Source organism: Anguilla anguilla, chromosome 1, assembly GCF_013347855.1.
Source record: "Anguilla anguilla isolate fAngAng1 chromosome 1, fAngAng1.pri, whole genome shotgun sequence".
Lineage (NCBI taxonomy): Eukaryota > Metazoa > Chordata > Actinopteri > Anguilliformes > Anguillidae > Anguilla > Anguilla anguilla.
In genome coordinates, this window is record NC_049201.1 from 18,879,473 (window position 1) to 18,903,090 (window position 23,618).

General features: G+C 42.1%; 3 protein-coding genes across 6 annotated transcripts; all 3 read left to right on the top strand.

Moving 5' to 3' along the window:
- Positions 1 to 342: 342 nt before the first annotated feature.
- Positions 343 to 3,145, top strand: si:ch211-173a9.7 (olfactomedin-4). Its single transcript, XM_035387420.1, has 5 exons — positions 343 to 629; positions 849 to 1,010; positions 1,145 to 1,351; positions 1,831 to 1,975; positions 2,071 to 3,145. The coding sequence occupies exons 1-5, from the start codon at positions 576 to 578 to the stop codon at positions 2,901 to 2,903; spliced, it is 1,401 nt and encodes a 466-aa protein (XP_035243311.1). The 5' UTR covers positions 343 to 575; the 3' UTR covers positions 2,904 to 3,145.
- A 2,616-nt stretch (positions 3,146 to 5,761) lies between these two features.
- Positions 5,762 to 9,998, top strand: si:ch211-173a9.6 (olfactomedin-4). Its single transcript, XM_035419963.1, has 5 exons — positions 5,762 to 5,847; positions 5,966 to 6,133; positions 6,811 to 7,023; positions 8,730 to 8,874; positions 9,000 to 9,998. The coding sequence occupies exons 1-5, from the start codon at positions 5,794 to 5,796 to the stop codon at positions 9,806 to 9,808; spliced, it is 1,389 nt and encodes a 462-aa protein (XP_035275854.1). The 5' UTR covers positions 5,762 to 5,793; the 3' UTR covers positions 9,809 to 9,998.
- An 882-nt stretch (positions 9,999 to 10,880) lies between these two features.
- On the top strand, positions 10,881 to 22,676 carry rps6kl1 (ribosomal protein S6 kinase-like 1). Of its 4 annotated transcripts, none has more exons than XM_035419923.1 (12): positions 10,881 to 11,008; positions 12,515 to 12,640; positions 12,935 to 13,260; positions 14,004 to 14,128; positions 15,330 to 15,422; positions 16,072 to 16,119; positions 16,779 to 16,911; positions 17,304 to 18,782; positions 18,963 to 19,052; positions 19,540 to 19,622; positions 20,511 to 20,606; positions 21,182 to 22,676. In XM_035419923.1, the coding sequence occupies exons 3-12, from the start codon at positions 13,125 to 13,127 to the stop codon at positions 21,290 to 21,292; spliced, it is 2,394 nt and encodes a 797-aa protein (XP_035275814.1). In that variant the 5' UTR covers positions 10,881 to 11,008; positions 12,515 to 12,640; positions 12,935 to 13,124; the 3' UTR covers positions 21,293 to 22,676. The 4 variants fall into 4 exon arrangements, with proteins under 4 accessions (XP_035275814.1, XP_035275827.1, XP_035275820.1 ...); XM_035419936.1 differs by having other exon boundaries at positions 14,007 to 14,128; XM_035419929.1 differs by lacking the exon at positions 10,881 to 11,008 and adding an exon at positions 12,173 to 12,357.
- Positions 22,677 to 23,618: the final 942 nt, after the last annotated feature.

The window sequence follows — 23,618 nt, forward strand, 5'->3', positions numbered from 1 at the left end:
TGACTGGATTTTGTGAGAAGGGTTTCCAATTTCCCTTGGATCAGTGATATACAATTCAGTTCCTGGAGGATGCTGCCTGTAAAATATTTGATTGGAATGACTTCATTGGTTCAACTATATTCAACTACTCCAGAATTGTGAACTCAAACAGACTCAATAATATCAAACTGGTTAAGCTTTTAAACATTAAGGTTTTAAACCTTTTTGGTTGTAGCTGTAATGCTTGTGTATGGTCACAGCAGGTGTGACCAAATGAGGAAATAATAGTTTCAGATCTTTAGAAACCAGAAGGCAATATTACATGGAGTATATTTTTACAACAGAGCACATTCAAATGCAATAAAAAAAACTCAATGGCCACAGATGAATCCGTCTCAGCCAGTTTGCGGATCAGTAAAATATAATTGCTGAAGATAGCTGTTGTTTAAAAGTTGTTGATTGCACACGACAGGCTGGCACATAGAGAGGTGACAAAGACCATGGGAAGGAGACAGATGCCTATGATTCACAAGATAAGACAGGGTTTAAAAGGCTGAGCCTGAGGAAAGAGTTATATCCATACAGCCTGAGCCAAGATGGTTTCTACCCTGCTCTTCTTTGTTCTCCTGGGACTCACCTCAGCCTTGGGGGTAAGACCACTGTAGATTCAGCTCACACTACTTTCGCTTATCACCATCACCCTATAGCAGGTACACAGTCACAGGTTGCCGACCCTCGCCCCTTTGATTCAAAACTCAATGGGACCATGTCATTATTGTACAACTGGTCAGTTGACTGAATGTCAGACGGACAAGTTAAGCCACATGCAATGCAAGAGTATAGATTGGTGTGCTTGTGGCTTGACTCAGCCTCTAGGTCTCCAGAGCGAGAAGAACGGGACGGTGGAAGATGTTGAGCAGTGTGCCTGCGATGCCTTCTTGCCTAACACCACCTTTCCAATGGGACAACTGGTCGTGGTAGAGGAGTCCACTGTCGAGATAAGACGCAAGCTCGAGCTGGAGATAAGCCAGGTGCGCACTAGCTATCCATCCTCTTTACGTATTCTGTACACTGTATTCTTCCCTCTTGTCTTTATAAAGTATGGTGTTCTCCATAAACACAAAGATCATTGTTCATGAATTCTGGGATTCTGTCTTGTCAATAGATTATAACATACGAAAGCAAGCTGGCAATCTATGTGGAGAAGATCGTCAACCTGACAGTGCAAATTGAGCTGATGGAGAAAGACTCCTACAATGAGCTGCACATACAGGAGCTGAAGATTGAGATAGCACAGGTGAAGGTTCTTATCACAGAGCTGCAAGGATCCATCCAAGTCTCAACCTCATCACTGAAGATCATAAGCCAAGAGGTAAGAGAAATATTAAACAGAGCTCAAGACTCTTTACAATAAAGAAATTCTCTCAATGCATTACCCAGGATGGTTGTTTATTTGCAAGTTTTTTTTTTTTTTTTTTCCAGTATAGAGACTTTATTTCACCTTAGTCATGAATAAATGTTATTGCTGAAAGCTACCAATATTACTGATGATTAACTCCTGGAAATCTATGTCAACATTGACAACTCTCTAGTCCTTTCTGCATGCAGTCAATATAATAATAACAAAGTATAATTGACATACTGTAGTCACAAACACCCCATTTGCAATCAAATGTCTTTAATTTATTTATTTTGCTTTATTTAGACAGGGAGTATGCAGGGAGGGTAACCGATAGAAATGAGATCACAGTACAGAGAGCTGGGGGGCATTTGTACCGTATATGGACACAGCCTCCCATGTTGAAATTCTTCATGGAAGAAAAAACATGCTGCCGTGCTTTTCCCCTTCAGATCTCCTCCACGATTGTCATCTTAAATCAGCTCGAAAGCTTTGACACAAACCGGGTGCTGGTGACCCGCCGTGAGCACGTCAAACTCCAGCTAAAACTAGAAGAATGCGAGAGGAGATACAATGAGATCTTCAATCCCAACATCGGTAACTCCCTGAAGGGATTAAATGCCTTTGATTCTTTGAGTAGACCCGTGCCTTTCTATTTCCAGACTATCTGATCTTTCTTCTTCCTTTTGCAGGATCCTGCAAACATGGAGGTATCTCCAGAATCAGCAAACCCATCATCAGCCAGCTGAATGCCCATTTGAGCACCTCCTACCAATATGGGGGCTGGGGGAAGGATTCTAAGCCACTGCCAGGCCTTGAGTCTATGTATTGGTTTTCAGGACAGGCAGACACCATAATGACCCACATTAACCTATACACTGACTACCAGAGACTAATCTTAAGAAGTACATTTAAATCGCATGCATATGTAAGTCGTCCTGATAATGGGTTTCGTGGGTATGGCAATAATTACATTGTGTATGGAAACAACTTTTATTACCAGTGCTATGGTTCAGCCAGCATGTGCAGACTGAACCTCACCACCATGACCTTTGAGTCCAGAGTGCTTCCTCAGGCCAGCCTGCGATTCCCATACAGCAGCTCTTCCAATCAGAACTTTGACTTTGCAGCTGATGAGAATGGACTGTGGGTGACATACAGCACAGAGCAGGCCAAAGGCATCATGCTCGTTGCCAAAATAAATGTAACCACCTTTGAGGTGGAACAGGTGTGGGAGACCAGTTTGTTCAGACCCTCGGTGGCCAATGCTTTCATGGTGTGTGGGGTTCTGCATGCTACTCGTTCAGTGGACATTAACACAGAAGAGATCTTCTACACCTTTGACACCAACACGGGCAAGGAGAGCTTCATCAGCATTCCCTTTGAGAAGTTCCAGGAGACATACCACTACCTGGACTACAACCCCACTGATCAGAAGCTATATATGTACAACAGTGGCTATTACGTGTCCTACCATGTGTGGTTTAATCATACAGCTGTTAATGCACCACAACTCCTGATCTGAAAATCAATTATTCAGATTGGTTGTAAACCTGTATACCTGTAGAAAGGTTAAATATTTTATCCAGTTTCATCCAATGATGATCTTCTTTGAAATTATACCAGTGAAATGTCTTATAATCTATCTTCTTCCTAAATCTCTTGAGCCTGTTTAGACAGGACAGTTTGTGTGCACCATCATCATAAGTACTGTTCTTGTAATAACTGGCTTTTTCTTGACAAAAATAAATTCTTCAGTGAGCAACATTTATGTTCTGGAATTGTTTTCTCCCCTAAGATTAAGTAAACACCTCAGGAATATTTATGTGAGAAATTTTACCAGGAACTCACAACAGACCAGCCAAACATTTCATGTGAGCATCAGATAATTGTAAAAATTATAGAAACCAGACCCATTTAAGAAAAGTAAGTAATAATAGAATAATTGGGTTGGGTGTGTCAATAGGAACATTTTGCACTGCGCAAGTTTGGTGTTGAACAATGTGTTTGAGTTTAAATTTATCCAAACCAAGTTTTAACTCAAATGCTGGTGCATCGTGCGATTTTGGTGGCATTCTGAACATGCTCATATCAATGAACACATATCATGAACACATAACACAGATACAAGAAATTTAGTTTATTTCTGTTTGGCTATTTGAAATCCCAGCTGTGCTCAGTTATGCAAGCCAGGCATTGCTCCTGTAAAGACTTAATCAATGTAAGCTACATGAATATAGACACAAGGAACGTGGGAGACAAGTTCTTTGCCTCTTTGTTAAATGCATGTAAGTTTACTGTGTTTTTTGTTGTTGTTGTTGTTGTAAATATATGTTTTAACAGTCACTGCAGTCAAATGGAATACATAATGGGAGGCCATATGAGGTGGCATTACAGGGAGCACAATCATAAGGGGCCAACTCCACTTTAAATTGACAGCAAAAAAAAACAACCCAAAAAGAAACAATAAAGCTATAGTTAATTCAAGTGTAACTATCCTTTCCTCTCCATGCCTGCCAAGTTGAAAAAGCAGCAGCAGCAGGAGAGTGGAGAGTCCAACTGGACGGGGTGTTGGCCAGCTGCCTCCTGCTCCTGCCCAGTCTGGGACTACTTACCCTATGGGAACCATTTATTATAGTTATTAGCACTGGCATATGAATGAGAAATATACTATTTGATGGGGAAATAAATACGAAAATGAAAACTATTCAGTCTCACCTTTGATTTGATATTACGTTATTGGTTTGTACAGAGGCTTGTAATGGCGCCTCTCATAATGCGCTTGCTCTCTGGCCATGGCACAATTAGCAGTTGGCTGTGGTGCTAACACAGTGTTTTTAAGGAAAAGAAAGGGGGCAATCTGATTGTCAATAATGAAACCAGACCCCCACCACATCCACAGTCAATTTATTTTAATCAAACCAGCCTCTTTTACAACTGTGTCAGGGTTACGCTAAAACCTGGAGTCACCAAATTACCTAAATTGAGATTTACACGCAGTAAGCATTTGATAATTTCACCTTGACTGCAAAAACAGGGCCCTTGTCATTTCTGTTAGGCTCGGATCATGTACCTTGTCACAAAACCTTATGATTTTATATAGTCAAATCAAAAATAATCCTATACCCTAATAAGCTGGAACAGGACTTGCACCAAAATAAAAATGACTTTAAAAAGTGGCTGAAAGAACAGCCAATGTGTTGATTTATATGACTTTAAAACGTGCACATGCATGATGTTTTTGACCTAGTTTACAAAACCACAAAACATTCTGCCTGAAATACATGCATGCAATTGTAGCAACAAGTGGCAGTAGTTCTGAATGAACAAAAGTATTTTTCTTGGGTAATCTCAAGGATAACTTAACAGAATATCACTGCAAAAATAAAAGGCAATCATCAATTTTACAGATCCTTTCGAGAACAAATTCTGTCAGTTTTTTACAGAAAAAGACCACATGGGTGTTGGGAAGGTATTGTGATCAAAATCTTCCATGCAATTATTCATAAGTGGGCTAAAACACAAGTGCGTGCTTTAAAATACAGACCTTGGGTTACCCTAAATGCAAACACCAGAGATCTGAGTAGATTGAGGTCCAGTTTGAAAGTGGGCCAATTTCCCCGTCTTGTGTATGCCTTCATACCCGAGGGACCTAAAGTTCCGAAACACTCTGTAGCCATTTGTACAGATAGAGCACATAACATTGGCAACATTACCTTTTCTGACATTAGTCACTAGTTCCCGACGTTTTATGTCGCATAAAATCTAAGGTTAATACATTACATTACATTACATTTATTTAGCAGACGCTTTTATTCAAAACGACGTACAGAAGTGCATATTATGGTCATTGGACAACTACAAAACACAGGTTCAAATAAAACAACAGTCAGGTGTGCGGCAGGTGTTCTCTTAGTCCATCAGTTGGATTTGGGTAATTTAGGGTCTGGTGAGCACAGGCCTGAGAACAATGAACCGCCCTCGCCTAGGTTATCTGCATGCTCCTTGTGTGCAAATAAAATAAAATAGATGCCAATGAGGAAAGCCAATCAATATTTTTATGGTTACAAACCCTGGGAAAATCTTAACCATGCCATGTGTAAAATACACCACCTGATCAAATATTCATTTCATACATAAACATGGAATGACATTTATGTGTGCTGAACAGTTGTAATAACCCCTGGATTATTTGTGTGTCCATGCCATTAATGCGATACAGAATTCCCCAGATATAGTTGGTCATAAAAACAACATAGAATATCATGATCTTAAAGCAAACAAAGACGCTATTAAACGAATAGCAATAAACATGAGAAAGTGTAAGCTGTGACAAATGTGGTCAGCAAGGAGACCTTTAAAAGTTCATGCAGTGCGTCAGCTGAAGAGACTTGGAAAAATAAGACTGAAGGAAAATGGTTCCTGTTCTGCTACTGCTCTCGCTCCTTGGGTCCACATCTGCTTGGACGGTAAGGGTCACTTTATAAACATACAATCTGCACAGGGGTTTCTCTACATAAACTTGCTTAATTCTGCTAACGTGATACTACAGCTGTGCAAATCAGAAAAATGCATATATCTCCACAGCCCATGGAAGGCTGGGGTTCTGGCAATGTGACTGCGTCCCTAGATGAGACTGGGAAGTGCATCTGCAAAGTTTTTCTGCCTGACATTGCCTTCCCAGCCGACCGGCTAGGGCTCATGCTAGAGATTTCAAAAGAACTGAGGCTGGATATGGAGATCGAAATAAATAAGGTATGGCTGCAAACCAAAACCAATGTGCGATTTCCTAGGGTTTCTATAAAAGATGTAAAGACTACAGCTTCACAAGAAGTTTTGTTACATCAGACACAATGAACAGAAGATAAACATAGACACAAAAAACAGACTAAAACAAAATCATGTCATTATTTCAAAGAACTTAATCATGAGACAATGTTTATTAAGACAGGCTTTTACTAGAATTTACTTTATCACTGATTGGCCATACGACAGTAAACGCCATCCTCCAGGATAAATTAGTTCCGGGATACGTTGTGTCATGAGTGCACATTTTGTATATTTGCAATAATTTGATGTCTACAATGAACACACATTGAAGACAGCCTTGCGAATATAAAAGATGCTCCATTCCTTTGATTTTGTAAATACCTTATTTATCTCTCATAGATAATATTTATGATGTTGAACTTATAGACCAGCTTAAACATTTATGTCCCATGGTTCTTAATGGTGAACATTGAAGCTGTGCTTGGGTGGGACATGCTGAATCAGACTGCCACACTGAACAGAGACAACTACGCAGGCTGAAACAGAAGGACAGTAAATTCTTCCATCAGGTTTAATAGGCAATGAAAGAAATACAAACACTGCACTCTAAAGGCTGTGCATTGCACTAATAATATTACCTCTGAATTCTATACCCCCTGCAGCTGGTCAGCCACAAAAGCAAGCTGGTGGTGTGTTTGGAGAAACTGGAGAACCTGACTTTGCGTGTGGACCTTCTAGAGAGTGGTACTGACAAGTACATTAAGCTGGAGTTTGAGATGCTCAGGGTTGAACTTAAAGCTTTTGAAGCACTTGTCTCACAGCTGAACGCATCTCTCAACTCCTCCTCACCCTTGTTTGAAAGCCTGTACACTGAGGTAAGCACACTGTGGGAATGGGTGTGACTGACTATCCTGGTGGCTCTGGCTGTAGTGAACAGCATATTGTGACAGATCACTGGCTGGATGTGAATCATCTTGGATTCGGATGGCAGTTCAAATAAAATTAATTTTTTAAAAATGTACCTTTGGTAATAATAAATAAATAATCTATATAATTACATATTATCTGTATGCAGTACACATCAAAGTTGAGGTACTTTAAGGTACACATCAAAGTATGAATTACACTGCTTTAAATTATTTTCTGTCTGTAGACTAGCCACACAATAGTCAGTCCCTTAACATTACTTTGCAGAGTGTTGTCCTTCTTCTACCTCAAGACCTTTTGTCATATTAACATCAAAACCTTTAAAGGTCCTCCCCGCACCACTATATGGACACACTATGTGCTGTAGCCTGAAAAGCTCCCATTGATCTGAATCAATGAGAATCATCATGTCAAATTTTTGAGTGCATTCAGTCATCTGAAAACATCTAAGTGTTCCTCTAGATCAGTGGTGTCAAACTCGTTGCCATGGAGGGCCGTGTGTATGCAGGTTTTCATTCCAGCCTCAGATCTTGATTATATAATTAGTTAAATTATTTGCTGAATTAGGGATGCAGGTTTGTCCACAATGGTGACCCGACGTCTATGGTGACCCGCATTGCCTAAATAAAAATTTTCTTATATTCTGTGCTTCAATGCAGTTAAACGCATATGGCTGAATGAGTAATTGGACTCAATTAAGGCAGCATTAATTGGTTGGAATGAAAACCTGCATACACACGGCCCTCCATGGCAACGAGTTTGACACCACTGCTCTAGATGGATCATATCCATGGATCATGTCATTGATGGACTATGGAATTTGTCAAACACAATATTATTTGAACCTGTTTGTTTTGGACAAAATAACACAAATTTATATTTTAAATGCAAGCTGTAATTTAGAGCCTTGTTTCTCAGCTCCATCAATAAATAAAAGGCCATTGTACTAGTCGACCATACTGGTACTCAAAATGCTTTGTCTTAAAAAAGACATATCTTTTGCTGTCAAATTTTAAAGAGTATCTGTTTATATTGTAAATGATTGAATAAGTAACTAACCTTGTCAAAATAGTATGTTTAAGTACATAGATAAAGTAGATAGATTGAGTAGATAGAGTAAATGACTAATATAATCAACATGTAAGGTCGTTGGTAAGTGCTTCATCTTTGCAGTGTTCCTGTAGCATGAGCAAATATCTGGAAACAGCCAGCGATACAAGGATTCAGCCTTTAATCTGTTTATTCCTTGGAAAAGTACGGACAGGCTATTATTCTAACTTTTAATACAGCACTGCTTATCTATCACTTTTAAAACTCTCCCGAAGGCTAGCTATCTTCCATCCAACAAAAAAACCAGAACACTACTGCTGCATCTCTGCCCCTTTTTCTTTTCTTTCTCCCGCTCACACACATTTGCACCACCCTCTCTCTAAACTTACAGCCTTCCCAGTCCTCACAGTATTTAAATGGGTACAGCAGTTCAGTCTCACGTGTCACAAACACATACTAAAAGTGACCAGAGTGATATTTTTAAGTCAAGCTTTTGTTTGCTTCAATATTCCATCATAACGGAAATGCAGTATACTGTACATATATTGATTACTGAGTTTATTTATGTCCTGGCTGACTGCCTGCTGTGAATTTGCCTCCATAGATCCTGAATATGACCCTCATCGTGGATCAGCTGGAGGGCTATGACAGGCGCAACCTGGAGGTGATCCGCGTACAGTTCGCCAGACTGCAGAAGAAGCTGGAGGACTGCCAAAGGCTGGACGAGAATGCTATTAGTCCAGAGATTGGTAATTTATTGCATTGCATGAATATTCTCCTTATCCAGCACAATTTAAAATGGAAAAGGTGGTTTCATGTTATTTACTGAGATTTGTTGTGTGGGATATAATTGAGATCATTAATCCCATTTCAGGGTCCTGCAAACATGGAGGAATCCAAAACATCAGCAAACCCATCATCAGCCAGCTGAATGCCCATTTGAGCACCTCCTACCAATATGGGGGCTGGGGGAAGGATTCTAAGCCACTCAAAGGCCTTGAGTCTATGTATTGGTTTTCAGGGCAGACAGACACCATAATGACCCACATTAACCTATATACTGACTACCAGAGACTAATCTTAAGAAGTACATTTAAATCGCATGCATATGTAAGTCGTCCTGATAATGGGTTTCGTGGATATGGCAATAATTACATTGTGTATGGAAACAACTTTTATTACCAGTGCTATGGTTCAGCCAGCATGTGCAGACTGAACCTCACCACCATGACCTTTGAGTCCAGAGTGCTTCCTCAGGCCAGCCTGCGATTCCCATACAGCAGCTCTTCCAATCAGAACTTTGACTTTGCAGCTGATGAGAATGGACTGTGGGTGACATACAGCACAGAGCAGGCCAAGGGCATCATGCTCGTTGCCAAAATAGATGTAGCCACCTTCGGGGTGGAACAGGTGTGGGAGACCAGTTTGTTCAGACCCTCGGTGGCCAATGCTTTCATGGTGTGTGGGGTTCTGTATGCTACTCGTTCAGTGGACATTAACACAGAGGAGATCTTCTACACCTTTAACACCAACACAGGCAAGGAGAGCTTCATCAACATTCCCTTTGAGAAGTTCCAGGAGAGATACTACTATCTGGACTACAACCCCACTGATCAGAAGCTATATATGTACAACAGTGGCTATTACGTGTCTTACCAGGTGAAATATAACAAGGAAAAATAGGGCTGGATACTCACACCTGAGTGTTTTCGTAGTACTAAAACACGAAAAAGTCATTGTAATTTTCTAACAAGAAAAGCTTTACACTGTAGGTTGATGTGGTTACCTGTAGCCAAATGTCAATGAAAGATCAGTGCTATATCTGTCGTAATCATTTTCTGCCCCTGGCACGCTAAATAAAACTATAAGCAAGCATTACCACGCGTGGCTGTGTTAATTCAAACCCTTCCTGTTGGGATGCACTTGCTGAATTCTATTGTGCTATTGTGTGGTGTCAGGTTTCTGCCGCATAGTCTGAGATCCAATGCAAACGGACTTACACCTTTTCTGTATCTTAGACAGGGGTTTGAGAGAAACTGGGGAGGTGGGGGGAGGGGGTGGTGTCCCCTCTCTGGGGTATCAGATCCTCCCCAGATGCTACAATGCAAACAGACACAGCCGCTCTCTTTGTCCTGAAGTCAGGGGCTGACTCCAGCTGGTACTGAGGAAACAAGCATTGGCTTATTGGAAGCTCTCACACTTAACCACTCTGACATCATCTTCACAAACCACCATCTTACCCATTAATAATTATTTTACCATGATGTCATGCTCTCATCTTGTGCAGGCTATTCAAAAATGTTGTCAGACACTTTGAAATACAGGTGCTACAATGTGTTGTAAAACAGTGTGATATACTCTATAGTAAAGAGCTGTCACAGGAATGTCAAATACACAATGAGAAATAAGACTTATTCTATAAACAGAATATTTTAATATTTATGCTAGTTGTGAAACTGATGAAATATCAGAATTGCAACAAGCTATAATCTAATAGTGTTTTAAATGTACAAATTGCAGTTAATGTACATGAATTTTGGGAAATAACATTTTGTTTTTTTAAATGATCTCCAGAAAAAAACGTGCTTTCAAAAAGATAACCCTATTTAAAGCTTTGAAATGCAAAATATTTACAATATGTAGAAGGAAACAGTACAGCGCTGTCTCTTTAAGCAGCGTAGATGTCTGAATGGGAGGGGGAAATGGAAGGGATGTGGCTGATGGTGATGGGAGAGAGGTGGGGGCGGGGTGACATCATCTGTATCCAATAAAAAGCCGTGCTAAGCCTCTTCCTATTTCTAAGATTATCTGTGCTGGAGCAGGCTGCAAAGACACAGACTGATGCTGGATCTGTACATCTGGGGCATGCAGAACTCAGATAAGGTACGGCAGACGCTTCCATTTCATTTCTACCATCACCCATCTGCCTCCATTTCAGTGGGGGCAGTGCAGCCGGGGGCTGAAAAGCAGCGTGATTGGACAAATCTCTGAAGCTGCAGATGTGCCTGTTTAGCATCGGCTGATATTGCAGTGCAGATGCTTTTCTGTTCGCTTGTTCTGTGGATATGGGGGTGTGTTCCTGAGTGTCAAACATCTAAATGTTAATAAATTCCAAGCTGGTGGGATTCACTTATGCAGGCATTTTCACTGCTTTTCCATCATAACCGGCTTTTTCCTCCCGCTCTGAGCTTATACATGTGATTGGTTCAGTTGATGCACTGACTTATATGAGGATTCTGTGCTAGGTACTGCAGTGCAGCAGTGATCTTCTTACTCAGTTCCTGGAAGCATGCTGCTGGTGGTGTGTATTACACCAGGGCGTTTTATGATATTGAAGAGGTTGTTTCGCCTCTGCATGGCTGATGTGTCTGTTTTGCTGTTTTTGCACTCTTTACTTAACTGGTATGATTATCTAATTTATAAGACTAGTGAGAAAAATGCAACATTAATAAAGCAAATCCAGCCTAGTCGGGTGTTGTTCTTGTCTGCCACGTGCCAAAAGCTTGCACACCTTAGGCGTATGTCCTGCAATGTGATTCTATGAAGGTGTTGGAGAAGATATTTATGCACAAGAGATCAGTTTTGAAACCAGGAAATGAAGCCTGTGGCATGGTGTGCAGGCATGGCCAAGACATATTTACTCCTGGAATGATAAAATGACATAGTTACAGAAGTAATCTCATTTGTTTTTACTTAACCCCTTAGGTGTAAGATCACAAGTATGAGTTTAGAATGTCATCTGAATATCTGAATATAACTGAACATCCTAATGCTGATGTAACAATCACTACTGGAAATCGAAAGAATTGGGCATTTTTTTAAAAGCATCCAAAAAAGCCAACTCTTCAAAGGACAATTTTATTCCTTATTGACTATGTTGTAGTGATTTTAGTAGTAAAAATCCAGTGCTAAGTAACTGGCATATTTGATTCCATTGTATTTTCAACACCAAACCGCCCTTCTATGTTACAGACTAGTCTTTGATTTACAGTATCAATAATATATGACTGACAACTGACAGCCCCAATACGGGGCTGAATGAGACTCAGTTATCCAGATCACTTCCTGGCCATGTGCACAGACGTGTGTTAAGTCTGTCGTAACTCAGGCCAAAGAGAATTCTGTCGCCATCGCTGCAACAAGCAGCCCACATGCAGTAGCCCGGTCTGCGTGTCTGGAAACTCTCCAAACCTATCAGCGTGAGGGGGAGATAGTGGAACCTGCAGTGCGGAGTGAGTCATCTCCACCAGCCCCCGTCTCGCCGCAGCCTCCGTTTTTGATTTGTTCATTAACGGCGCGGAGAGGTTAGCTCTCATTGGCTCGGCTTTCCGTCTCCAGCTCCGTGCCGTTTCAGCGTTGAACGTGCGTGCTTCTCTCTCCCATTCACAGGGCGCCTGTCGTCACTCCCCCCACGCGTACGGACTGTCGCCATCGGTTTGACGACGAACGCGCGTAATCAGTGACAGCGCATGCGGTGGAGATGAATCTCGTTGCCAGCAGAATCGGGGAACAGAGGTAAAAAAGGCAGGATTTCTTTTGTTCTGAAGAGCTTGGAAACGAGTATCGGCGTTTCAGTGGCTTGCAGAGTGTCTGAGTGCTTTTTTTTTTTCTAATCTATGTTGCATTCATGGTACAACAAATTAAAGGGTTTGTATTTAACAGCATCCTGGTGTTGGTAACCTTCCTCATGTTGGAAAAAGAATAGAATATAAATTGATTCCTTCATGCTTACTGGCTCTGGACTAATAAAATAAAATAAAAACATTATTCAAGGTGTATTTGTGAACAGTTAATTTCATGTGCCTGCAGGATGAAGATTTCTCGCGGGAGCAAGCTTTGAGAGTGGGCATGCTGGTGAAGCAGCAGAAGCTGGCAGTGCCATGAGTGCCCTGGACATGCAGCTCGGCCTGGGGGAACCGCAGTGCACAGACCCCTGCCGCCCGGGTCCTTTCAGGCTCTGGGCCCGTCCAGGCAACTGCCCGGCAGGACCAGGCCAGTCATGGCCAAAAGAGATTACCTGGTAGATGCAGCCAAGCAGATCCGCATGGCACTGGACCGGGAAGTGAGTGAGGACTACGAGGCAGCGTTCAACTACTACAAGAATGGGGTGGATCTGCTCCTGAATGGGGTACAAGGTATTGGCTATGGTTGGTCATTTCAGTTTAGGGCAGGAGTACAACAGAGACAGCCAAACCTGACCAGAGGCATCTTTTTGGATTCTTTGGAGGGTATGCTGACTTAAGCATTTTTATTTTTGACAGAAAAAAACGTGTCTGCTCTGTAGAAACACACCATATTCAAATCCCTTTCTCCCTGGCCTATAAACGTGGAAGAAAAGACAATATGCTTTTTTAAAGGCCTGCACAAGTCTGTGCTGGCAGCCCCAGGGAAGAGGAATCCTCTATATTCAGGCTGAGTATATCCTAAATAAATCTGAAATTCCATTACTTTGGAAATGAGTATAAACATGGCCTGTGAAATTACAATTCAGTTATTCTTGCACAGTATATGTGACAAACTACAGCATAAAATAGCTTTCATTTTTCTAAAAAAAGGAAGCAACTGTTTCATGGCAATTGCAAAAGAAATAAGTTATGGTAGCAATGTTAGTAAACTCCGCTCCTAACTTCTCAACTGTGATTTGTGGCTTTTACTACTATTCAGCAGCACACTGTGTTTTGATTGACTCTGTTTATGACACCTCCACACATACCGTATACACACACACACACACACACACACACACACACACACAAATTCTTTATGCATATCTGAATGTCCTACTTGTTGAGAGTCATGCATAGCAAATGGCCTGGAGGTATGACTGACTATGGGCATTTTTACCATTGTGTGCAACACTGTGCTCTCTCGCTTGCAGTAGATCCAAACAAGGAACGACGAGAAGCAGTGAAGCGGAAGACCACCCAATATCTGAAGAGAGCAGAGGAGATCTTCAACTCTCACCTGCAGGGCACTCTGGGAAGTGGAACTTCTCTATCAGAGGTATCCCATTTTTCTGCTTTTAAAAAATTTGTCTGGGTGGTTTTCGGGCATGTGTTTGGTTTCCAAATAAGAACATGTAATAGATTTCCCCAGAGGACAGGACACTCATCAATTAGACAATGCTATATTGGAGTAAGTGGAGAGTCAAAGTTAAATACATTTAGCATGAATTTCAGGTGAAGCTGATGAGTTTGAAGCTATCCATTTGTTCCCTTGTGCCAAACCAAGTTTTAAACAATCTGAATGCCATGCAGTGTCTCTTAAGTGCATGGTCAAGGTCCAGCATAAGCTGCCGCATAGCCTTTGAACACAATGAGCTGTGTCACTCTGTGACTCGTGTGTATGGGCTACTGTATGTCATTCTGACTAATGTTAGCAATGAGTCATGTGAGTCTGTGATCTATGCAATGAATATTGTGTCACACCAGTTTTATTTATTTATTTTGCAAAGAGGGCTGATTCAAACTAATAGGCATAGTGTGGATCTAGTTGATAATATGTTTAAAATGCATCTGAGCATTTTACTTGTGAACACAAAAAACTGGGTCCTTCTGTCAGTCTGACAAAATTAATTTTATCTGTCTGCGACTTGCATGTATGAGCTATATCACCCTGTGACTCCTGTAATGAGCATTTGAGTCTGTGATTTGTCTATACATAGATTCATTTATTTTTTTGCCCTTTGACTGGCTAATTGACCACCAATCAGAGTGCTTGTTTGCTGATGGGTCTTTAAACCCCGTTGCTACATGGTAATGTACATCCATACCTTTGAGCAGTTAGTCTGTGAGGAGACATTACAATCGGATCATTAAGTCTCTTCTTGCATCATCTCCTTCTGGCAAGGTCTGTGTCAGGCCTCCTCCACTTAAACTGGTCTGTACCGCCCATAGCTCTCCAGAGTACAGCCACTGCCGCACAGCCATCCCAGCCCCCACTGCTGTCAGGCACGCTGACGGAGAACGAGTCATATCTTACCAACGGGAAGGATTTGATTATTTCTAGGCTACTAGATTATCCTGGGCTAGTTCACAGTGCAGTTAGGTAATCTGCAGATGTTCTCTACATTTTATCTTCTTGTTTTATCTAAGATTGTTTTAACTAACGCGTTGTTTTATAAATCTGTGTATTCTCTCTCTCTCTCTCTCTCTCTCTCTTTCACTCTCTCTCTGTCTCTTTCTGACCTTGATTTGATCACCAGGGTTACAGCAGCCTGAGATTTCGGCCAATTAGAAACCTCAGCTCACCAGTGGAGGATCTCAAGATGTGTAAAGTCATTGGGGTCATTGATAAGGTAAACAAGTGAATGCTGTCATTGTGTTGTATTCGTGTGGCTGTGTAGAGTGTACTGTACTAACAATTTTGATCTCTAAGAATGTTTTAAAAGCTACTCTCATACCATTGTATTGTATGTTATGGTGCTTAGTCCTCACTTGTGCTTTTATAGCATATGGCATAAGTCATATGCCATCTGTCCTGCTGTCCCGCCAAACTGGTTTAAGAGAAAATAGGATCTCAACAGTCAGAGTATGATTACATTAATAACGAAACAGAACCAAAACTCCCTTTTGTCTTTCACTTCCTATAAAAGACACAAGGTCTCTTTTCCCTCACTCTCCACTGTATAGTATCCGTTTGCATTTTGATAAACATAAAAATTTGCAGATCCTCTTTTTAAATCTTTATCAGCAATCAATGATATTACTGTTCCTTCTGTTGTGTGTGAACCCCCCGCCCCCCCCAACAGCCTGTCACCTGAGTTCCAATCCATCCTGTGACATTTGCTAATCATCCAGAATCAAATGGTGTTTGTCATAGTACAAGGGTAACCATTTTTTAAATGCTGTGATAGTGAATGATTGACATCAGGTTAGTAATCATCAACCTTCATTGCACCTTTATTTCTTTACCATACACCTCTTTTCTTCCTTGATTTGCTGTAGGTTCTCACAGTCCAAAACCTGATTACCAAGGAGACATTTGTTGTCAAAGTAAGTATTCGCCCTGCAGCTATTTACCTCCACTATCCACTGGCATCTGAGAGAGAGATGGCTTGCTTTTATTGAGTGGACATGGGCAGACAGCGAGGTACTGCAGCCCTCCAGCCGAAAAAAGCACAATGTAGATGTTACTGCGGTGCAGTGCCACCTGGAGCCTTGCCAAAAACTGAGTGGAGATCTTGTCGATGGAAAAGCACTTAGGTTGCGCCCAGTCCCCCGGAATCTTTCGCGATTGATCCGGCTAAAAGCTTTCAGTTCTGACCTTCTCGTGGCAGATGCGCTTTCTGTCTGGTAACCAGAGGGATACATTATAGCACATGTGAGCAAGCATAGACCAAGCCTGATTCCTGACATGATACAAGAAACTATAGTGGGAACAGAAAATTAAGGTTTGCTTCTGTTTTAGCAGCAAAATTTATATTAATTCATGTTTGCAGGCATTGTAATCAAAATGAGGTAAAAGCACTTGGAGGACAGTCACAAATCAAAAAATGTAAATGTAAAAATGATGTACCCACAAAATTCTCAAGAACTGTAGCATGTACTGGGTCTACAATATTGATGATGTACTCATTTAGGGGGAGCATGATGCCTTTAGGGAAGGTTTTTTTGGTACTTAGAAGTTAGTGTTGTGGTACTGCGCTCTACAGAGCTTGCCCAAGTCGAGCTGGGAGAGCCGGGACCAGCCCACCATCATTCCCCAGGGAGTGCCCTTCATGGTGAAGCTCCTGAGGTACTATGTGAGTGAGGATACAGTGTACCTGCATCTGGAGCACGTTCAAGGTGAGACACAGCTGGGTGTACTGCACTTACCCTCCCTGCTGTGCAGCCTGTGGGATTGTGCTTGGTAGCCATTTTGAGCAACGAAACAGAAAAGATGCTCCTGTGTAAAAACGTGACCTTTTGCATCACAAATGATACTAAATCTAACCTAATAACCTTGTCTAACTTGATATTAATTCAAAAAATTGATATTTTAACTGGTATAATGATGCAACACATTTTGTGACCAGAGGCTGTAACTATGTAGCCTAACTATGCATGTCTGGTAGTAGAAATAGTTTAATAGCATGCAATGACAGCACATACATATTCTTACAAGCACCATCACCTTACTATGCTAAAACTGGATACCTGCTGAAGTATTTGTTTTGTTTGTTTGTTTGTTTTTTCAGGAGGACGGCTCTTCTCCAAACTACACAAGTCTAGAAATGACAAGGTGAAAGAGCACCCTGAATGCTGCAGCCCCAACCACAGGAAGATCCGTCTGAAGACCAGCTACACCGCTCCCACCATCAGTCTGGACTACCAGCAGAGCCACAGGGGCAGCAGGGCCGCGGTACCACCGCCGGAGGACGGAGAGGGGCGGCAGGACCACGCGGAGAGCCCAGAAACCGACTCCCCGGCATCCTGGGACGAGGCTCAGCGTCGCCTGGAGAGCTGCCGGACGCACGCGTACTGTGAGGAGACGGGCTGCCTGTACAGCGCCAGGGCCGGACCCCAGCACCTCGGATCGGAGCCAGCCGGGGACCTCGGACAGCTGGGCTCAGACAACCCACCCTCCGCGGATGCACCACTCAGCACTAACACTCTTTCTGAAACTCAGGAAAACCCACATCATCAACCTCAATGCTGCTACACTAGAGACGGCCATAGGACTCCAAACCATGCGAGGGCTGCCTCGGCACAGGAAGTCAAGGAAGCCGAGTCCAACTTGGATTCTGACGTTGAGCGGAAGTGGAACAACGCTGCTCCACCTCGGGACTGTGGGGGTTTCAACACTGAGTTATCCACTAATCCATGCTCTGGCATAGTGGGAGTCAACAGAGTACCTCAAATGACTCAGTCCTTAGCAGCCAACGCAGGTGTGGAGAAGGACTTGAGTCAAGTCATTAGCTTACATTCGGGGAAGAGCTGCACTGCTCCCGCAACACTGCACTTACCTTTCAGCAACCAAATCCGGGATATTGGTGTGGAGGCAGAAAACGCCACTGAGGGAATTGACTGCAGCATGAATGAAAACATGGACAGTACAACAGGCCTGGTTCTCACCATGCACAAAATCCGAAAGGGAGGGGGGTTGGCGGGAAGGCAAACCGATGAGAAGACAAAGGGCAATTTAGACGCCATGGTGACAGCCGAAAGGTCACCGTCTGTAACAGCTCTCACGCTCTGCGCTAGTCATGCAGAGAGTGTGACGGGGACACCTTCAGGGAACTCTCAGTCACTCGCCGTCCCTCTTTGCCGCCCCATGGAACTCCAGCAGGGGACCCCTGCAGGCATGTCCCCGGATGCCACGGGGGCAGGGGTCCTCAAGGCACATGCTACCAGGAACAGAAGGTCTGAGGAGGAGGTGTGGGAGGTGCAGAGCCCCTCGGGCAAGCAGAAAGGGGTGCCTCGGCAGGATCCGCTCACAGCCGCCACGGTGCCCGCTTCCCTCCAGTGTGAGTCCATCGAGGTGAACGGCTGGTGCCTCCTGTCTCGGTTTCCATCCAGGAAGCCCACAGACAGGGCCAGGCTGGGCTGCTGGGGGCTCCCCGAAGGACAGGTGCGACTGTGGGGCGCCCAGATACTGCTGAGCCTGGAGAGCCTGCACCAGCAGGGCATTTTGTGTCGGGACCTCAACCCTAAGAACATCCTGCTAGACAGCAACGGTCAGTTACTTACAACATCCATCACCGTGATTCTCTTTTTCTCTGTGATTTACCGCTCCATTGCAATGTCTGCTGTTTTTGAATCAAAGTTCAGATAGTCCTGAGACCTGAACATTTGATTCTTGCCTAGTAGCCATCCTTACTGTCTGACTAAAACATTTGTTTCAATGCTTTAAACAGGAAAGGCCTGTCTGACATATTTTGGTCAGTGGACTGAAGTGCAGAATGAGATCAGTACCAAAGCCATGGAGCAAATGTACTGTGCCCCAGGTGAAGTCATCTTTCGCACATTAGAAGACTTATTCCTACAAGAACAGCTCCCTCTGGTGGCTGAATGTATTGTACATTTGATATTGGAGAGCCATCACAACTTGAGATGTCCTGTTCTGATACTAACACATAAAACATCTATTCCAAAATCAGTTCTTTCACTTATGATGTGATTGAAGTGACACCATCAGGTGTTAAATCTGATATTTGTGTGTTACAAAAAGTGTTATCACATTTTTTTTGTTCAGATATAGTGAAAACAACATCTAATACATTATAAATGCGAAATTAGTTTTGTTTCAGACTAGTGCCGATGAAAACAAAATCTTACCATTGTCATTCACAAAATATTTTTGGTCCATGGAATGTACTAGCAAAGCTCTAAATATGAACTCTAAATATGCTGTCATTTAGCAAGGAAGTGCCCTTACATTTTATGCTAGTTAGATAACAGATATATAACCCAATTTGTTTTGTCCATAAGCAGAAGTGGGAGGTGTGTCAGAACTCACTGAAGCTTGTGATTGGTGGAGTCTGGGAGCACTGCTGTATGAACTCCTGACTGGAATGGTAAACAAACATTCTGAATTCCTTTGACTACAATTATATAATGCATGTCTTTGCTTCCCCTTTTTTACTGTCAAAAAGCTAACCACATCATGTTTTATGTTTGCACTATGCATTGTTAGGTAGGTTTTATTTTGTCTTTTCACACAAAATGAAGTATGTTTTGTGAGATTTGACCTGGAACAAAAACTTGTTCATTGAAAGTGCCTTGCTGATTTTTCTTCTTTTACATCTGTCCTGAAAAAGAATAAATAAATAAAAAATCAATTTCAGAGCAGAAGACCACAAGACCACAAACCTCCAAGTGTTGTTTTTAATGTTTAAAGAACCATGAAGTGAAATGCACAATGATTGCATATGCTTTTTCCTTACATTTTTTAAAATGTATTTCTTCTGGGGAATATTGGCTTGGGCAGGACTTCAAATTAACGCTTCAGACCAGTGGTTCTCAGCTCGGGCCAGAAAGGGCCGGTGTGGGTGCAGGCTTTTGTTCCAACCAAGCAGTTACACACCTGATTCTACTAATCAAGGTCCTTAGTAAAGACTCCAAAGGTTGATTAGTAGAATCAGGTGTGTAACTGCTTGGTTGGAACAAAAGCCTGCACCCACACCGGCCCTTTCTGGCCCGAGTTGAGAACCACTGCTTTAGACATTCCAAATGCACCTTAGGAAAACCCAGAGTCACATATCAGGTATATGTGCCAGATTGTATCCACAGTTCTCGAAATGACTCACCAAAAAAATCAGCATAATGCAGTTGATTAAAGTAAAAAAACTCATTGAAATTAGAACAAAAAAAGAGCCACCTTGACCATACTACTGTTGTTATAAAGGAGAGAAATTTGTATGGGAATAATAAAATAATATATCCTTACTTCCCTTTTTCTCTAGCCCCTCTGGCAGTGCCATCCTGCAGGAGTCCTCCCTCACACCCAACTCCTCATTCCAGATGACCTCAGCACTGCATCAGCCTCCCTACTCACTGAGGTGAGTCTGGCACCCTCTGCTGGTCTGAATGCAGTCATAAAGTCTGCTCCTTTCACATGGAAACCCACAAAGGGCCCCTCCAGCAAAGCTCTTGAGTTTGAAATACAGGATCTAACTGTCATACGTTTTTGATTGTTTAGAGTGTTTATCAAGTGGGTTAAATCTTAAGAGGGAGAAGAGGATTCCCTTTTAACTTGCTGGATCTAATATGATAGCATTTCCTGTGTGTACTTCATCTGTAAAAAGAACAGAGCATAGAGAGGATTGTATTTAGAGATTGTCATTTTATGACTTCAGGCTCATCTGAACTCAACACCAATCTTTTTTCATTATTTAAATGTGGAGCACAGGAGGGTTACAAAAACAATGTCACATCATTAGATACACTTTACTATTTTAATGCAAAACTACAGTATGCTCGCTAACTGCCATTTCAGGGCTGAGTGCTACCCAAGCCCTGGTTGCATCATTGTTTTCACTCAGGGCTCCGCCCATAATTTCTGCATACATTTGTGGTGATAAAGACCACCCACACAACACGATGGCGTCTGACACACTTCTTATGTGTCCCACAGCTTCTGCAGTTTGATGCTGGCTACCGCTTGGGTTCCGGGGGAGGTGGTGTGATCGACATTAAGTGTCACCCCTTCTTTAGTCCTGTCCCTTGGCATGCGCTCAACAACTAGCCAGTCAACGAAAGGACCTTCCAACAAATGGCCTGGTTTCAGAAGTGCAGCTGCTCCAAGCCTTGCTGCATCAGCACCATTCCCAAGGGGCCAAAGAACCAGGAGAACCAATCCACTCGGTACAGTACATCGTGCTTCTCGTGGTTCCCAACATTGCCCGCCCCCAACGAAGTGACGAGAGACTGAATGACTGAAAAGACTGACTTGGGACAGAGACAAAATTAAGGAACAATTCCTTTTAAGTAGATCTGTTTTCAGATCAGGAATTTCCAATCAGAAGGCCCCAATATTCAGATTTAACACAATGTGAAGTGTACAGTTTAGATTCTGTGTCACACTGGGGGCCAATGCCTAAAACGATTATAAATGAAGGCAGAATTACTATTTGGAATGGATTTGCACCTTAGAATGAGAAAAATGTGGCCGTATAAGTCATGGGGACTAAACCTATACATTTGCATTTAATTATTTTACTCTTTGGAGATAATTAGACATTATAACATGGACATTACACTGTAACTCCCATTTCAATATGCAAACCCAGTTCCCCTGACACACATCAATATGGAATTTTTCTGCCTTAAATACACTTTGTTTAAATCACCATGCCTACACTGTGTGGTCGTTTGACGCTGATATCTACGTGAGCTCAATCAGAGACTGACTAAATAAGGAAGAACTTAGAGAAGACCACTTCAGCCCAGGTGGAAACAGTGACTTGAGGTTTCTGGGGAAAAACAAGCACGCGAGAATGAAAACCATCTGGTTTATATTTGACTCTCCTCCTTCCTGGTGCCACAGGTTGTACTTCCTCTGATTCAGTTTGAAGCATATCACTCTTCCACCATGCGGTCGTCCTCCCTGTCTCACCTCCGTCACCAAAGCCCATTTGAGTGATGTAGACTCTGACCTAAAAAGGTCTTCCTAGCACTGTGTGAGAAGTTAATTTTACCTGAGCGCTCCTGTGAGCTCACCACAAATGTGTTCTGAGATGTTTGCAGTATTTTATCACGCCAGGTCTATTTTACCATAAACTGAACACCACTGCAGATTCATCTGTGCAATAAATCCTCGTAGTGATTTTTGTAGACATTTTTCATGGGAACTACAATGTTTATCAAGGCAGTACATTTTATGCAGGACCTCATTTCCTGCATCTGGGCCTTGAACATATAAGGATTTAGCATAAGAAAGGCAATTTGAAAGTGTTGATGCCTCCTCCTTTTCTCTGCATGCTGTAAGGAAAGCTTTTCCTGTGTACAAGAGTTACATATTTTTTTCTCCTTTTAAACTCTGTTTAAAACCTGTTAAGATGTACATTGCCAGATGGACTTTGTCACAATTTATGACATTGTTTAAAAAAAAATAAAACATTTAAAAAAAACTTGTGAGCTTTAAAGAAGTTGCCTCTTCAATTTAACGTGTGAAAGTATCTGGATTAATTTTGAACACAGTCATGATGGTCTACGATCAAAATAAAATGATCTTTACATGTATTTTTATGTGGAAACATGACCTTTCTGTAAGCTGAGGTACTTAAGATACAGTATAATGAGTAAGACACTAACTGAAGAGCTTTGAGACCGGGGCTAGGAAAGCAGAATCAGTATATAATTTCTCAATATGGAATAACGTGGAACCTATTTTCTAACTATTCAGGCTGCCGACTGTACAGTGTGCATGACAGAGTAAAGAATTCTGGGGTGTAGTACAATGCATATCAGCTCACTCTTCCTACTGAAAGAGCTCTTACGTGAATGTTCATGTCATCTGATTTTTTTTCTGATGCTCTATAGCCTCACCTTGCTTATCAGACAATTCACACAGGCCAGAATTGGGAAATGAAATCATGCTTATTTTAAACTCAAAGAAGGGTGGAAGTCATTGACGTCATACATGAATCATGGTGTAGATCCACTAGTTTCTTAAGTAAATCATAAAGGGCTGACACGTTCACTTCTGCTTCTCAGTTTACAAAATGCAGGAAGATGGGTGAAGACCCAGTCTCACAATTTTGTGTAAAATTTCACACTGGCAGGCACCCAACTGACCAAAGGCTCAGGTCACTTTCACACAATGAGACAGACTGGGTTTTTGCTGGGTGACACTACAGCTAAGTAGGTCTCACTCAGTCCTATTGTTGGCTGTAGTAGAAAAGAGAAAAATGTTCAACATTTAATTGGCTAAAGCCCTACTGTAATTGTTATGCCCCAAAACATCAGGCACCATAAACAATAAGTAGTTAGCTAAAGCTAACATAATCTTGGTAAACATTACTGGAACAGAGCGAAAGTGTGTTTAACCCTGTTGGATTTTGCCCACCCTT